Source organism: Aquarana catesbeiana, linkage group LG13, assembly GCF_042186555.1.
Source record: "Aquarana catesbeiana isolate 2022-GZ linkage group LG13, ASM4218655v1, whole genome shotgun sequence".
NCBI lineage: Eukaryota > Metazoa > Chordata > Amphibia > Anura > Ranidae > Aquarana > Aquarana catesbeiana.
The window spans coordinates 62668977-62687101 of record NC_133336.1 but is presented as its reverse complement, the minus strand read 5'-3'; the positions used below and the strand labels follow the sequence as shown (position 1 = coordinate 62687101).

The following is an 18125-nucleotide window of genomic DNA, read 5'->3' as shown; positions in this document are numbered from 1 at the left end:
TTGAGATAGACTGCTGTAGCTAATAGTAGTTTTTCATATTCAACCGGACCTGTTCTGTAATGTAGATGTTTTGCTTTATGTCCAAAAAACTTACTCAGCTCTATTGCGTGTCAAGCACATATCCCAGCATTTATAATGAAGTCTGCCTTTTCTGAAAGCCAGAGGAAAAACAATAGGTTGTATTCAGCTACCAACAGAAACTTGTAGATAGAAACTGCAACATTGACTCTTTCTTACTGTTTTCTTACTGTAATTTTCTTTCCAAAACACAGGGAAATTATAACAGCAAAAATGGGCCATTTAAAATGATGCTATATCACTTATTTTGAATGGCTGGCAAAAAAACAAAACTGTAATCCTTTACATGAGTGTTGCACATGAAGTGCAATGTGACTAATTGCCAGAATCAGTTCTCCAAAGCTATATGCACAAATGACTAATGAATCCAATGTTTCAGTTCATAAAGCTTAGTGTTCTCCAAACTGCGGCCCATTGCTTGACTTTATCTGGACCTTGGGGCACTATTCCTCCCACAGCAGTGGGGCATGGTTCCTCCTAATGACACCAACAATGGGGCACTATTCCTCCCACTGACAAAAATGATGGGGCACTGTTCCTCTCACTGACACCAACAATGAGGCATAGTTCCTCCAATTAACACCAAAAATGGGGCACTATTCCTTCGCCTCACACCAACAATGGAGCACTATTCCCCCCCAATAATACCAATGATGGAGCTCTATTCCTCCTCCTACTGACCACAGGCCATGTGCAATATTTTTTTCTCTCACTGACCACCAAACCTGAGGCGCTGTTTACACCTACTGACACTGAAGCATTTTCTACTCCCACTGGCAATAGTCCAGCCCTCCTAATGTCTAAATCCCTGAACACACGGGCGGAATGTCTGGAGACATCGGCTGGTTAAAAAAAAAAAAACAGCCGACGTTCGGCCCATGTGTATGCCACCTTGTCCGGCAGAAGCCGGCCGGCTTCTGTTGGATAAGCATGCTGGAAAACCAGCAGCTGACCGCCTCCCAATCAGCGCTCTCAGCCAAACCTTGGAGACCCCTGATATAGATCTAAAGTGCAATCCAGTAGAAGAAAGTTAAAGCAAAACATTCTCTATATCAGAAAGTGATGTTTCAATCCATCAAACAGGATTTATTTCAAAAAGTGATGTCTTGAGCCACTGGTGGCTCGAAACATTGCTTGTTGATATGAAGAATTTTATACTTTACCCTGCTGATTGCTAGGTTGCACATTAATAAAGAGCTATACTGACTGAATCGTTGGGTCAGAAGTTCTTTTTGCAGATGATTTTGGAAGTGTTGGATAATTAAAATGCATTAGGCTGTCATTTTGATGAACAAGGCATTTGCTATATGCTTATTGGAGTGCGCTTCATTACTAGATTATTCCCTAAATCACACACTCGTTAACTTGAACTGCTAACATTATACTGCACTGCCATAGTATGTTATACAAGCCGCTACAGCACTCTATATCAAGCTGTGACAGCACATTATACAGCTGCAACAACTATTGTATAACCTAGTAAGAACACATCAAGCCACAATAGCAAATTATATCACCTAATAGAAGCACTTCAGACCGTGGCAGAACATTAGACAGCACATTATATCATCAGCAAATTATATACCAAAACGGCATCTTGTGTATCAGATCACAACAGCAATTTATATACTGCAACAGCGTATGAAATTAGTGATCAGTATAGTAACCAGCTGAAGATTTGTCACCTTCCGACAATACAAGTTGGAAATATTAATGTGACAAAAGAAGCGCTATCGGTGACAACGTAATATGTGTAAGGTTTTACTGACAGGTTTTTAGAATACACGCAGATAGCAAGCTGAGCGCCTCAATATCATTTATTTATTGCAAGTACTTATAAAGCGCCATCAATTTATGCATCCCTTTACATATATTTTGTACATTCACATCAGTCCCTGCCTTCAAGGAGCTTACAATCTAAGGTCACTAACTCACATTCATACATACACATGTAGCACAAACCGGGCTGGCTGTTTGGTCTCAGGTTCTTTTCCCTGATAGACACATGGCAGCCAGGCACACAGTAGTTCACGGACACTTGAGTCAGAAAACAGGCTGTGCATGCCTTTTTGTACTTTATTTGCTGGATTAATTGGATGAGGTGAAGGTGAGCCTTTGGATACTCCAAAAGAAACTAGCAAAACTGCAACAGAGTACACTAAAGCTGATCTACTCCTTTGGGGTGTAACCACCCCCCTTGAATGTAACGGTTAAATGAACTTCAATGCAGAAACTCCTCAACGGGAGTATAGTCCTGAATAAACTGTAGTGAGCTCTCCCGAAGGTGACAAGGAAATGTCTCTAGGATCCTTAAGGCTTATACTCACTCTGCCCTAGGTACTATGAAGCCTCTGGTCTCTGTACTTGGTGCCAGCGGTGTGGATCCCCTGTAGAGCTTCCTGCACTGTCTCAAGATACTCCGGACAAGGTCCCTGAGCCCTAATTGAGGCTGGGAACCCACAAAAAGGATTTCTTCAGTGCTGTAGCTGGCCTCCCAGGGGTGCCTCAGCCCTCAGGTTGGGTCTTTCTCCCCCAGGAACAAGAGGAAGCTGTTCTATGTCCCAGCCTATTTATATCCCAATCAGCCCCCTGCTGGTCACTCACTCTCCTGACCAGGTATTGGCTGGAAGGGCATACAGGCCAGGGTCAACATTTTCCACCCACTATATCCCAGAATCCAGTGAGATGCAAAGCGGAAGCAGCTGAGCCTGTACCAGTAGAACCCCTAATGGACAAAAACAAACAACCACCTAGGGTTGCCACCTCACCCCTTTAAACCTGAACACATATAAATTACACAGGTTCTGAAGCTAATTTAATGTAGATAAGGCACCAAGTGAGTTTAATTACCACCTTAATCAGCCACAGAACCTGTGTAATTAATATGTGTTTGGGTTTAAAGGGATGAGGTGGCAACCCTACAATCACCACTCCCCTGGCTACTGGGTAGCCAAAAACTAAATTTACCTAAACACTAGCAGCCTACTAGGAGTGCGCTACACACATACCCCAGAGCCAGTTTACCTACCAGCATGTCTTTGGTGTGTGGGAGGAAACCCACACAGGAACAGGGAGAACATTCAGGCTCCAGGCAGGTAGTGTCATGATTGGGATTTGAACCAACAACTCTAGTATTGCTAGGCAGAAGCGCTGACCATTAAGGCACTGTGCTGCCCACAGTAATGTTGTGAATTTGTATGTACTGTATGTATCCACTTTCTTTCAGGAATTGCATGCTATAAAAAAACATATGCAAATGACCCATGTCGCAAGGTTAATGGCACTCCAACTGCAGCCAAACGCGCAGTTAAAAACGTGACACTCGAAGCTCAAAAAGGTGCATGAGCTACTTTGCTGTGTTTGTTGCTTATGGGCAGGCATTGAAATTAAATGGGTTGCCCTATGCGTGTGGCACACATGTACACATCACAGTTTTTTGCAAATGTTCACAAAATGCTAAAAGGCTGCATTCACGTTTTAAATAAAGGAAAAAGGGGTTGACCAAATAAAACATCTCAAGTTTATTGAACTCTTCACATTAAAAAATGTATAAATCACAGCACCAACATACGGACAAGGACAGTTAACGCGTTTCACACAATGAAATGTGCTTAATTATAACTAACTGTTCTAGCATTACATGAACGTGCAAAGAATCATGCCACGTACATGTTCATTGCTGCGCAACATGCATAGGGCAGCCAATTCATTTTAAAGGGCTGTCCTATGTGTGACGAGCACGTCAAAATAGCTCATTCACCTTTTTGTGCTTTGAGTGCTGCGTGTAACCGCATGTCCTTTCGTGTGAAAAATGAGTTTTACTGTATTTGGGATGCCATTAACATACATGAAGACCTGCACCCCAAACGCAGGTATTGAGGTGTAATTGAGCCCTTAAAGCCTCCATTTGGTTTAAAAAAAATCAGCACAAAGGACAGTACTTACAATGGTACTTGCATTCAATGCAAAATGTGCCTTGTGCTGCTGGCTACTGTCTAAAGCCGCGTACACACGATCTGACTTTCCGACGGGAAATGTTTGATGACAGGCTGTTGGTGGTAAATCCGACCGTGTGCATGCTCCATCTGACAATTGTTGTTGGACTTTCCACCAGCAAATGTTGGCTAGCAGGTTTTCAAATTTTCCGCGGACAAATGTGTGTTGTCAGATTTTCCCGAGTGAGTGTACACAAGTCTGTCGGACAAAAGTCCAAACTACAAACACGCATGCATGGAAGCAAGGACGTGCCAGAAGTGGTTTTGTAATGGAGAATTAACATTCGTGACGTGGCAAATTATGAAATCTCGAAATGCAGCGCACATTTTCTTCTTCTTTAATAGGATAATAATTAATCTGCTTTGCTGGTGATACTGATGGAGTTATTGCAAATGAATTTTCAAAGGCTTTTTTTTTTCTAGTGATATCAATAAATCAAGAATAATATTATTATGCTTTTTTTTTTATTATTATTTGGGCAAGTTACCACAACACCATTATCCCATAGTTTTTAAGATCAAAGATACAACTATGTTGGTGTCCCTTGTTAATTTTACATTTTATTTCTTTAAATGTAACTGCCTACTCCCAAACTGTCATTTGAAGTAAAACACATAGCCAAATATTATTCTCCACAATTTTGTTTATTGTGCATTAAAAAAAGAAAACAAATAAAATTAGACATGATATCTGCCAATAAAACCAAACCAAAACCAAAAAGTGCATTCTGTGCATCCAAAAATATAGAAAATATACCAAATCAAATCATTATTCAACCAAAAAAATAATGTCAAAGCAATAACTCCAAGGCCAATAATAAATAACACGTTATCTCCTCCGATTCTGCAACATGTTTGGTTGACGAACGGCTGTTCAGAGACAAATTGAAAAGTGCGAAATGAAAAGTGTGAAATGAAAAGTGCGAAATGAAAAGTGCGAAATAAAAAGCGCGACATGAAAAGCGCAAATCAACGCTCAAACTTCTTCTAACACGAAATTAGCAGAAGGAGCCCAAAAGGTGGCGCTAAAGAGCTGAAAAACAACGTAGTATGTCACTATGTTCGTAATTGTTGGCCAACAATTGTGTGGCCGTGTGTATGCAAGACAAGTTTGGGCCAACGCCCTTCAGGACAAAATTCCACGGTTTTGTTGGCCAACAGTCCGATCGTGTGTACGAGGCTTTAGTTGAAATTCAAATCCCCCTACTCCTGCAGTCATAATCTTATGGTGCTGTGGGGTTAAAATGAGTCAAGAGTGCTGACTGTGCTCGCCCTTTCTGCCCCCTTCTCCTTTCATAGAAGCTGTACTGTAGATCCATCAATGAAAAGTGCTCTATAAATGGAAGGCAGGTAGATGAATGAAAGCTCCAGCCCCTCCATTCATAAAAGGTTTTTCATAATATGGCTTCTATAAAGGGAGGAGGGGGCAGAAAGGGCAGGCAAAGTCGGCACTCTTGATTAGTGCCTGTGAGAGGTCCTAGTCGTGAGAGGTTCTGGCCGTGAGAGGTCCTGGCAGCGGAATATGGGGGGGGGGGTTGAGCAGAGGACTGAAGATTTCAACTAAAAGAGCAGCCAGCAGCAGAAGGGACACTTCTCATTGATCATCACTTTGGAACATATTATTGCTACATGACTAAATAGTACTGATAATAATTAGTATCTAACCAATATATTGTGCTGTATTTCCACAGAGCGGCGATTCCCAGTTAAGTTTTTCTGCAGTCTCGCCCACTGATAGCGCTTTGTCCTCCCAATCTCTGTCGCATGGCGGGGTGCCAGAACTTCTGGTGGGGCTGTCATATAATGCTACCACAGGACGCCTTTCTGTGCAAATGATCAAAGGAAGCCATTTTCGTAATCTCGCCTTCAATAGGCCACCCGGTGAGTAAACGCTTTGTAAATATCAATATTTAATGTAAAATGCGTTTGAAAGGTTCTTGTGTGGGATTTAAAAGGATAATAAGATCATAGAGGCACAGTCACATTTCTGTTATGTTATAAAATCCCTTAAAGCCAAACTGCCAGCAAACAGCTAATTGCATTTTTTTTTTAAGTTGAGGGATTTATCATTTTGTCTAGCCAGCCCTAAGATATACACAACTCTGCCACACAGCACAGCAAGGTTGATGATCTGACTTGACAATAATGAGCACAAAGCCAACCTTCACCCAATATAGCAACTACACTATATTGTCAAAAGTATTGGGACACCTGCCTTTACACGCGCATGAACTTTAATGGCGTCTTAGTCTGTAAGGTTCAATATGGAGTTGGCCCACACTTTGCAGCTATAACAGCTTCAACTCTTCTGGGAAGGCTGTCCACAAGGTTTAGGAGTGTGTCTGTGGGAATGTTTGACCATTCTTCCAAAAGTGCATTTGTAAGGTCAGGCACTGATGTTGGACAAGAAGGTCTGGCTTGCAGTCTCCAATCTAATTTATCCCAAAGGAGTTCTATCGGGTTGTGATCAGGACTCTGTGCAGGCCAGTCAAGTTCCTCCACCCCAAACTCACTCGTCCATGTCTTTATGGACCTTGCTTTGTGCACTGGTCCAAATCATTTAGTGAAGGGGGGATTATGGTGTGGGATTGTTTTTCAGGGGTTGGGCTTGGCCCCCTAGTTCCAGTAAAGGGAACTCTTAAGGTGTTTCATGCTCCCAACTTTATGTGAACAGTTTGGGGATGGCCCCTTCCTGTTCCAACATGACTGCGCATCGGTGCACAAAGCAAGGTCCATAAAGACATGGATGAGCGTGTTTGGGGTGGAGGAACTTGACCGGCCTGCACAGAGTCCTGACCTCAACCCGAGAGAATACCTTTGGGATGAATTAGAGCGGACGCTGCGACCCAGGCCTTCTCGCCCACATCAGTGCCTGGTCTCACAAATGTGCTTCTGGAAGAATGGTCAAACATTCCCATAGACATACTCTTAAACCTTGTGGATAGCCTTCCCAGAAGAGTTGAAGCTGTTAAGGCTGCAAAGAGTGGGCCAACTCAATATTGAACCCTTCGGACTAAGACTGGGGTGCCATTAAAGTTCATGTGCGTGTGTCCCAATACTTTTGACAATATAGTGTAATTTGTATCTGCCCCTCTACTCCTTCCACAACAAGATTTAAAAAAATGTGTTTTTGTGTGTTTCTGATGCTTTTTGTGTTGCCGCACAGCACTTCCTTCATTCTCACCTAGGTGAGAATGACGTGCTCCCATGCAACTTGCATGCCACAGGATTTGGCGCATGTTGGGGACATGATGCACATCTGGATTTGCCACACATGCGCAAAGGCCATGCAGGCATGAGGTCCCAGATCTCAGGGTGTCTGTGCAGGAAAAAACAAGAACAGAAGGCGCGCCAGCCTTTCGAATTACCTTTAAAAACCCTCTTATTGAAGTGTTTTATAAAGATGTATACTCACAAACAGCATATAATCTCAAGCTCATCAATATCCACAGTGACCCACCCGGTCTTCTGCGCGGATCCCAAAATCCCAAGGGAAGACACTTGATACGGCTGACACATTTTGAGGGGGGTCCTCTCTTCCTCAGAGCCAAACAAGATTTGTGGAAATTGAGGAGTTTGAGATTATATGTTGTTTGTGAGTATACATCTGTTTTATCACTTCAATAAAAGGATCTATAAAGGTAATGCACATGGATAGTGCACCCTCTGTTCTTGTCTTTTCCAGTGTTCTTTTTGGACTTCCCCAGTCCTAAGGGGGCTGCAAAGTCTTGCAAATACATAGACCATTTGGACTGTAGAAGATCAACGGTCCATCATTGCCGGAACATCTATTTTAGGGGTTTGAGGCTGTTCTTTGGGTTTGTCTGTGCAAGAAACATCCCAGATGTGCTTCAGGTCTTTGTTGGCATTAGGGGTGGTTGGGCAAATTACATGTAACTGAAGTTACCCTTTAAGTAAAACAGATTGGTCACCTCTCTGCCCCTAGCCTGTAATTGGATAATAAAGGTGCACCAGCAGAAAAAGGTCCTCACTCCCTTCTCTACTTCGCTCAACGTGTCCTTGTTGGCGCATGCAACAAGGAGTCAACCGTCAATTCTTAATATGTAGTGGCATCCCTATACCACATCTTTAGTACATATTTATCGAGTACACATTTTTGATTTGTTAATGTACTATTTACCTATTCTCCCGCTAGGGGCTGTAGTCTCGTAATCGTATATCTTTATATCAGGGGCAAAAATTTTATTGAAATACATTCTTCAATCGCCTAATAGAAAGAGCAGCAATGACTGGTCTTTATTACAAGGAGCTCTAACATAAAGGCAATATTTTATACTGGTTTATTGCAGAAATCTGGAAGAAGTATTCAAATCAAATTATGCCGCATACACACGATCGGACTTTCGGCCCGCAAAAGACAGATGAGAGTTTTTCGTGGGAAAATGCGACCGTGTGTATACTCCATCTGTCTTTTGCTGGTGGAATTCCAGCCAGCAAAAGATTTAGAGCATGCTCTCAATTTTTCGGTCGGGAGAAGTTCCTGTCCTAAAATGCAATCGTCTGTGGCAATTCCGACGTGCAAAATTCCTACGCATGCTCGGAAGCATTGAACTTCATTTTCTCGGCTTGTTGTAGTGTTGTACGTCACCACGATCTTGACGGTTGTAATTTCAGCGAACTTTTGCGTGACCGTGTGTATGCAAGGCAAACTTGAGTGGAATCCCGTCGGCAAAGCCGTCATATCTTTTTCCGACGAGAAGTCAGATCGTGTGTACGCAGCATAAGAATACACAAGCCTCTTGGTTTTAGATACTTTTTGCTTATCCCAGAGTTCAGCTTTAATGCAGACCCACCAGGAGCTTATATTTTCTTTTTGGGTGGGTTTGCTTCCCACCAGCCAGGACTGAGGGAGGATTAGCCCTGTGCAAGTTTCAAGACAGTTCTTGGAGCTTACATAGTACTGATGATTCTCCCTTCACCTCTATCTGACAGTACGGGTGCCTGAGAAGCCAAGCACCAGTGCTGCCATCGGGAAGGAGAGAAGTGAATCACATACTGGTCCAATACGGGTATACGGTTCATACTTAGCTGCCCTCAGTGTCCTGCAACTGAGCTGACTGTCCTTCTGAAGCACTGTGCTGTTTGATAAGTCTTCTGCATCTGACTTTTCTGGAAGTTTTAGATGTTTGGTCTTAGTTTGTGTGCAATGGTTCCATCTACCAACTGCTCAGGACACATTAGTGATGTAGCTGCAAGTGGAAGGAACCACAAAATGCAACAGGGGAATAATCTTGATGAAGATTTTTCAACCAGCTTGGGTCTGCAAAAGGTCGGTAGTGTGAGCAACAGTATAGGTAAGTGTAGGGAAACTGCCCTGTGCTGTTGCGTCCCTAATAAAATGTATTGCATTTGATGCTAGGCTATAACCAGCCTGAGCTCTGTTTGCATTTTTCTAGGCTCTGCTGATTCTCCTGACTTCAGTGTAATAATAGTTCCTGCTAGTTACTGTGAAGGAGGTTCCAGTAATCAGTGTGGGAAGGGCAATCACTGAATGATGATAATATGTAATACAGTATATTTCTTAGGGTTGTCCCGATACCACTTTTTTAGGACCGAGTACAAGTACCGATACTTTTTTTCAAGTACTCGCCGATACCGATTACCGATACTTTTTTTTTAATGTCACGTGACAGTGTTTTTTTTTTTGTCTTTTTTTAACAGTGCTTTTTTTTTGGGGGGGGGGGGGGGGGGAGGGGGTGAACGTTGTATGTGTGTGTGTTTTTTTTTTTATTTACAATTTTTATTTTTTACAGTCATTTTTTTTTATTCTTTATTGCAATATGTGTTTTTTTTTTTTTATCAGCCCTGTTGGGGAGCTTTGGTGAGATATCAGGGGTCTTAACAGACCTCTGATATCTCCCCCTTGAGACAGAGAAAGAGACAGAGGATAGAGATTCCCCAGTCCCTTTCTCTGCAGCCTCAGCTGCACTGAGAATGAATGGAGAGAAGACAGCGGCTCCTCTCCATTCATAAACTGACACATTGTAATCACAGGAGATTACAATGTTTCAGTTATGTGAATGGACAGAGTCAGCTGACTCTGTCTATTCACAAAGGAAGGAGGAGGGGGACAGCGGAACTGAGGGGGAGAGAGAAGGAGAGGGGAACGGAGGGGACAGCAGAGAGGCACAGATAATGAAAGAGGAATGGAGGGCACAGCGGAGAGACAAAGGGAAGGAGAGGGGAACGGAGGGGGACAGCGGAGAGACACAGGGAAGGAGAGGGGAACAGAGGGGACAGCAGAGAGACACAGGGAAGGAGAGAGGAACGGAGGGGACAGCGGAGAGAGACAAGGAAGGAGAGGGGAACGGAGGGGGGACAGCGGAGAGACACAGGGAAGGAGAGAGGAACGGAGGGGACAGCGGAGAGAGACAGGGAAGGAGAGAGGAACGGAGGGGGACAGCGGAGAGACACAGGGAAGGAGAGGGGAACGGAGGGGGACAGCGGAGAGACACAGGGAAGGAGAGAGGAACGGAGGGGACAGCGGAGAGACACAGGGAAGGAGAGAGGAACGGAGAGGACAGCGGAGAGACACAGGGAAGGAGAGGGGAACGGAGGGGGACAGCGGAGAGACACAGGGAAGGAGAGAGGAACGGAGGGGACAGCGGAGAGAGACAAGGAAGGAGAGGGGAACGGAGGGGACAGCGGAGAGACACAGGGAAGGAGAAGGGAACGGAGGGGGACAGCGGAGAGACACAGGGAAGGAGAGAGGAACGGAGGGGGACAGCGGAGAGACACAGGGAAGGAGAGAGGAACGGAGGGGACAGCGGAGAGAGACAAGGAAGGAGAGGGGAACGGAGGGGACAGCGGAGAGACACAGGGAAGGAGAGGGGAACGGAGGGGGACAGCGGAGAGAGACACAGGGAAGGAGAGAGGAACGGAGGGGGACAGCGGAGAGACACAGGGAAGGAGAGAGGAACGGAGGGGGACAGCGGAGAGACACAGGGAAGGAGAGAGGAACGGAGGGGACAGCGGAGAGACACAGGGAAGGAGAGGGGAACGGAGGGGGACAGCGGAGAGACACAGGGAAGGAGAGGGGAACGGAGGGGGACAGCGGAGAGACACAGGGAAGGAGAGGGGAACGGAGGGGACAGCGGAGAGACACAGGGAAGGAGAGGGGAACGGAGGGGGACAGCGGAGAGACACAGGGAAGGAGAGAAGAACGGAGGGGGACAGCGGAGAGACACAGGGAAGGAGAGGGGAACGGAGGGGACAGCGGAGAGACACAGGGAAGGAGAGGGGAACGGAGGGGACAGCGGAGAGACACAGGGAAGGAGAGGGGAACGGAGGGGACAGCGGAGAGACACAGGGAAGGAGAGGGGAACGGAGGGGACAGCGGAGGGGGACAGATAATGAAAGAGGAACGGAGGGGACAGCGGAGGGGCACAGAGAATGAAGGAGGAACGGAGGGGACAGCGGAGGGGGACAGAAGAGGAGAGAGAAACAGAGGCGGCATGGAGGAGGATGCAGTGACAGTCAGCGGTGACTGATCACCGCTGTATGTCACTAAAGCTGCTGAAAGCCGCTGGGGGAGAATCTTGTAACTCCCCCACGCGCCGATCACAGCTGTCCTCCAGGTATCGGGGGAAGCATCGGGAGCATTTGCCCGAGTACAAGTACTTGGGCAAATGCTCGGTATCGGTGCCGATACCGATACTAGTATCGGTATCGGGACAACCCTAATATTTATCACCCAATCATTCCCTGTGGTCCTTGTTCAAAGGCATGGTTTGGGAAGATGATACATTTTTGGGGACCCTTTCCAGTTTGTTTATCCCTCCTGGGCTTTTGCCTGGAGAATAAATTAATCTCTACTTGGGCCTCAGTCTGGGGAATGTGCTGGAGGACCCCCCCAAAAAAACCTGATCTTGTTCCTTTAAAGCATGTTATACAGCATAGTGCTTGTGCTGTGTCATTTGGCCCCCTGTATACCCTAAAAAACCTGGCTGATCCTGCCTGGCTATACCCTCCCCCTTGCAAACAGACCACGATAATCATGGCTGCTGAGCCCCTGACATCGTGGTCTATTTGCGTGACTCCGTCAGCTGCAGCTCTCCTGTCTGCAGCTCTCTCTTTGTCTGTGTCCTCTGTTTTCCTCCCCCCTCCCTGCTTGTAGCTGCGCCCGCCCCCCCGCTTCTCTCTTATCTGATAATAAATCTTTTTATCCCCTCTGTAGCATTAGAACATCTGTCCCTGTGCCTCTGTAATGTAAAAACTCAGCCGATCTGTACCTGTATAAACGTCTCCTGCCGCTCAGCTGATTGTCGGCTCTCTCAATCTCCTCTCTCCCCCTCCTCCACCAGCTGATGTCAGCAGGACCTCTCGGCCCCGCCCATTTCAGCTCTAAGCTGGAGAAACAAGGGAGCTGACATATCAGCTGAGTGCTCGGAGTGCAGCTTATACAGGTACAGATCAGCATTACATTACACAGACACAGGGACAAATGTTATTATGATACAGAGGGGATAAGACTATGTTAGTACAGTGGGTTAACAATCACTTTAAGCAGTCTCCTGGGGTAGATATCTGGCAGTAGCTGGATTTAGCAGAATTGTGTTGTATAGCACTGAGTAAATGCTACTATTGGCCAATGTAAGTAGAATTAATTGCCCACTAATCAAGGTATCTTTGACTGCTATCAAATGGTCAACAGTCAAATTTATGGTAGAGATCCACTGCAACTTAAAAGATTATGACTGCTCTTACAGGGTCAGAGAGCTGTCTGGTGGCTCTCACAGGGCCAACAAATACCAAAAGACGGTCTCTTAAGGGGCCTGCCATTACGGTTACCAGAACACCCATCCTATTTTTGTGCCCAACTTAATTTTCTGCCCAACATACACTAAAAACCCTAGAATGAAAATGTTTACCTGCCACAGTACTTAGGGAGTCATTCTACACCACCTCAAGTGGAGGTTGGCACCTAACATGGTACCCAATTTTTGGCACCCAGCCTAGGACTTGGCAAAATAACAACTGGAAGAACATAAATCTTGGTCCTGTTGGGAAGTATTTTCTGTGGACTGTCCTAGTGAAAAAAACTCAAGAAAGACTGTCAAAGAATGAGTTTTAAGTGTTCTTTTTACAGGTCGGCCCTATTTAAAAACCTTTTCATCTAGCAATATAGTTGCTTCAAAATGGTGTGAAGCTATGGGGCATTCTTGAGACAAATGGGACTGGAAAAAACAAAAAGTTGGAACTATTCTGCAGTATGTAAAAGGGGCCATTTGTTTGTCCTATTTAGGGGATATCACATTTTCTGTTAGTAGCTTTGAAACATGAAACATAATGAAAGCACCACTCCAATTATCGAATAACATATAAACCCTGTCCCCCCCCCAAAAAACACTTTTGGTTATAGAGCAGAAACTCCTCTCAAATACAAAACAATGACTTATGGTCTGGTGACCACTCTCTGTTCCTTTTTCTCTCCCCTCTCGTCTCTGGCGATGGATAGAGAGCAGCACTACTAGACATGTATCTAAGAAGGTGACTTTGCCACCACTATTGTTCATTAATTGCTTTAGCCACATAATTAAGTCACCCACGTAGAATTTGGAACTATAGAGGGGTGTGAACTCAACAGGGGAGAAAATGGCTGTGCGATTTTTGGAGAACCTTACAAAGAAGAAATCTTTCTGTGGATTTCATATCAGAACATTCTCTTCTAGCGCAGATGAGTATCAAATTTTAAACAACTGGAGTTCTGCTTTAAGGATTGAGTTTAGGCCAATCCCCTGAGCTTCTGTTTGTAATTTTATAGCATTAATAAGTGAAGTCAATCTCGATTGTCTTCTTGCTGCTTAACCACTTAAGCACTGGACCATTTGGCTGGCCAAAGACCAGAGCACTTTTTGCGATTTGGCACTGTGTCGCTTTAACGGACAATTGCGCGGTCGTACGGCATGGCTCCCAAACAAAATTGGCGTCCTTTTTTCCCCACAAATAGAGCTTTCTTTTGGTGGTATTTGATCACCTCTGCGGTTTTTATTTTTTGCGCTATAAACAAAAACAGAGCGACAATTTTGAAAAAAAACGCAATATTTTTTACTTTTTGCTATAATACATATCCCCAAAAAATATATTAAAAAAAAACAAAACATTTTTTTTCCTCAGTTTAGGCCGATACGTATTCTTCTACATATTTTTAGTAAAAAAAAAAATCGCAATAAGCATTCATTGATTGATTTGCGCAAAAGTTATAGCGTTTACAAAATAGGGGATAGTTTTATGACATTTTTATTAATATTTTTTTAAATTTTTACTAGTAATGGCGGCGGTCAGTGATTTTTATTGTGACTGCGACATTATGGCTGGCAGATCGGACACTTTTGGCGCTATATTGGGACCATTCACATTTATACAGCAATCAGTGCGATTAAAAATGCATTGATTACTGTGTAAATGTGACTGGCCGTGAAGGGGTTAACCAGGAGGGGGCACTGCAGGGGTTAAGTGTGTCCTAGGGAGTGATTCTAACTGTAGGGGGGATGGGCTATGTGTGACACAACACTGATCACCGTTCCCGATCACAGGGAGCTGTGATCAGTGACAGTGTCATTAGGCAGAATGGGTAAATGTTTGTTTACATCAGCATTTCCCCGTTCTTCCTCTCCGTGAGACAATCGCAGATATCCCCACGGACAGCGAGTCCGCGGGACCCGCGATCACACTCACGGAGCTGGTGGCAGGGTCATGGGTGCCGCCGGCAGCACGCGCGCGCGACCACACGGCAGCAAATTTAAAAGGACGTACCTGTACGCCCATTTCCCTGTCCGTGCCATTCTGCTGACGTAAATGTTCGTGCGGCGGTCGGCAAGCGGTTAAAGCCAAACTACACTGCATCTGAGCACCACAAATACATAAACAATATTTAATTAGTTATTATTATTCAAAGCAAACTCCCCCACCCATGCTTTATTTTGCTGAGAAATCACTTTGAAAAACACCCCCTTAACATTTCTGGCCATGGCTATCTTAAGTAAGGGAAGATGATTCATGTAGCATTTACTTCCTGGAATCCATTTGCCCTTAGGTCAGGCATGCAGGCAGGAGAGTGTGCTGCAGGAGAGTGTGCTTTGCTGAGAAAACCTCTCCTCCCCTCCAGAAGATTCCTGGGATGTATGACATCATTTGCCTAGGCCCGGAAACCAGAAATTAACTGAAGAAATGTAAAAAAAAAAGTTTAAAACAAGTAAATACAGGGCTGGTGCAAGGATTTTTGACACCCTAGACCAGTGATGGCGAACCTTGGCACTCCAGATGTTTTCAAACTACATTTCCCATGATGCTCCACTACACAGCAGCGTGCAAGAGCATCATGGGAAATGTAGTTCCAAAACATCTGGGGTGCCAAGGTTCGCCATCACTGCCCTAGATGAAACCTCATTTTGCCACCCCCACCTTGGCTCCGCCCCTGACTCCACCCCCTTTGCCCTGCCCATATATACCCCACAATTTTAATGAAGCGCTCATCAAATGCAGCCTGCCAGTGCCCATCAATATATGTTTGCTTTCTTCCTTTCATTCGGGAGTCGGGACACAGACACAGTCCTCTGCCGCCTCTGACACTATGTGCGAACGGAGCGGCGGCTGCCTGCTGATGCTGTGGGTTAGATGCTTGCTGCAGAGAGAAGAGAGTAGGAACACCAGTGGCCGGGCGCCCTAGGCAGCAGTGCACCCTAGGCGGCTGCCTAGTTTGCCTAGTGGTAGCACAGGCCCTGAGTAAATATGATATACTTTCCTATCTATTTACTAATGCTAGCTGCATAAGGATTAAAAAATAGTCAACGCTGATTGAGAGAGTGAAGTTCCACTTTAAAGAACTCAGAAACCTGTGCCAACAAGCAAAAGGATTATTACAGTAGATATTTTTGTAAAAAAGGTCAAGGGCACATACAAAATGAAGGACATGTACAGTCTCTTGTTATAGCTTATGGGACTAAAGGGCTTTGTGTTCACTCCATGAATGAATTCATGCCATAGCAAATATTGCTACCATAATACTTCAGGGTCTGCTTTTATAAAGGGAGATTGCAGGCACATTTCTTTGACAGGCACATTATCTGAAAAAAAAAAAGCTATTTGTTTAGAATGCTTTTGTCTGTATGGTGTTATGTAATACTGTACATGAACCAGTCAACAACATCGCTCCACTTAGCTGAGGATGTCCTTGTTAATGTCCTTGTCCTTTTACTAATTATGAAATCAAACTCTAATATTTGGACATAAGAAAGTATCACAGGCCAACATGTCACGCTTCAAAATTGCGCCCGCGCGTGGAATGACGTCAAACTTTTACCCTCAAGAATCTCCATAGGCGACGTTTAAAAAATTCTACAGGTTGCATGTTTTGCGTTACAGAGGAGGTCTAGGGCTAGAATTATTGCTCTCACTCTAACGATCACGGCAATAACTCACATGTGTGGTTACTCACGTATGTGTTCGCTTCTGTGCGCGAGCTCATCGGGACGGGGTGTTTTTAAAAAAAAAAAAAAATGTTTATTTTTCTTATTTATTTTACTTGATTTTATTTATTTTTACACTGTTTAAAAAAACATTTGTGTCACTTTTATTCCTATTACAAAGAATGTAAACATCCCTTGTAATAGAAAAATGCATGACAGGTCCTCTTAAATATGAGATCTGGGGTCAAAAAGTCCTCAGATCTCATATTTGGACTAAAATGCAAAAAAAAAAAAAAAAAAAAAAGTCATTTGAAAAAATGACATTGAAAAAATGTGGTTTTAAGACGTATGGGCGGAAGTGACGTTTTAACGTCCCTTCTGTCCTGCAGTGTCATGGAGACGGGTGGGGGCCATCTTCCCCTTACTTGTCTCCATGCACAGCTAGGTAAAGGACGCGATTGCCTCCGCCGCTGCCGACGGCGGCGGAGGGCACCGGACCGCGGCGGGAGGGGGCCCCTCTCCCGCCACTGATAAAAATGATCTTGCGGCGAATCCGCCGCAGAGACCACTTTTATCTTGTAGCCAACCTCCGGCTGAAAACGAGGGATACCAGGGGTTATGTCAGCTAGCTGCTGCCATAACAACGATATCCGCCCCCAAAGTTAGGACGTATATGTACATGCGGCGGTCAGCAATTAAATGAGGTGTATGATGACACGAACATACGCCTCCATCCCTGTTGATTAATAAGAGAGTGGGGGGGGGTGGGACTTTGAGTGAGATGTGTGTTTTATACAATTGAAAATTATTCCACAATAGTATTACAAAAGTTTATTCATTAATTGCACATGAGACATGGTACATTGCAAATATGACGAGCTGATGTACATGATAGACAACCATTAAAATTCCATTGTTACACACAAGTAAACTTCCTATATAGGATGGGATGTAAACGCATTAAAAAAACTGCATTGAAAAGCTTGACGCGTTTCGTGGATATAGTTCCACTTCTTCAGAAGCAAATGCAGAATGCATATCTACAAAAAATATGAAAGATATTCCAAATTACTTAAAGAGGAAGTAAACCCTCTCTAAAAAACAAAAAAAAAACACCCTGCAGGACAAAGGCATAATGAGCTAGTATGCATAGCATACTAGCTCATTATGAATTACTTACCTAAGATCGAAGCGACCCTCTTTCACCTCCTCCGTCGCCGCCATGATACCCGGAGTGGCTTCCGGTTATCGCTGCTCCGGCGCTGTGACTGGCCGGAGCAGCGATGACGTCACTCTGGCGCATGTGCGTGGGAGCCGTCAGTGATCCCCTTCACTAACGGCACGCTCAGTGTGCCTGCGGCGTTGTCTATGGCGCGCATGCGCCGTAGACATTGGTGCCCGTTTTTAGGAAAATATCTCCTTAACCGTCTAGGTTAAGGAGATATTTCTTGCACCTACAGGTAAGCCTTAATCTAGGCTTACCTGTAGGTTAAAGTGGTCTGTAAGGGTTTACAACTTCTTTAAATCAATAAAGTAAGGATAAGGAGGGGAGGAAAAAAGCCAGACACCCCAAAAAAATGACTTGCATATCAGCTCTCTAATAGGACATGAAATGCTGAGAACT

The 18125-nt window shown here is 44.6% G+C and overlaps 1 protein-coding gene and 1 long non-coding RNA gene across 4 annotated transcripts in view; one reads left to right on the top strand and one right to left on the bottom strand.

Moving 5' to 3' along the window:
- The window catches only part of LOC141116869 (uncharacterized), a 151885-nt gene that overhangs the window by 44563 nt on the left and 89197 nt on the right, over positions 1–18125 (bottom strand). The gene's annotated exons all lie outside the window — the stretch shown is intronic.
- SYT16 (synaptotagmin 16) overlaps positions 1–18125 on the top strand; it is a 202174-nt gene that overhangs the window by 155589 nt on the left and 28460 nt on the right. For all 3 annotated transcript variants that reach the window (XM_073609345.1, XM_073609343.1, XM_073609344.1), the window contains one exon: positions 5765–5954. In XM_073609345.1, coding sequence (XP_073465446.1) covers positions 5765–5954 — 190 coding nt within the window. The remainder of the gene's footprint in view (positions 1–5764; positions 5955–18125) is intronic.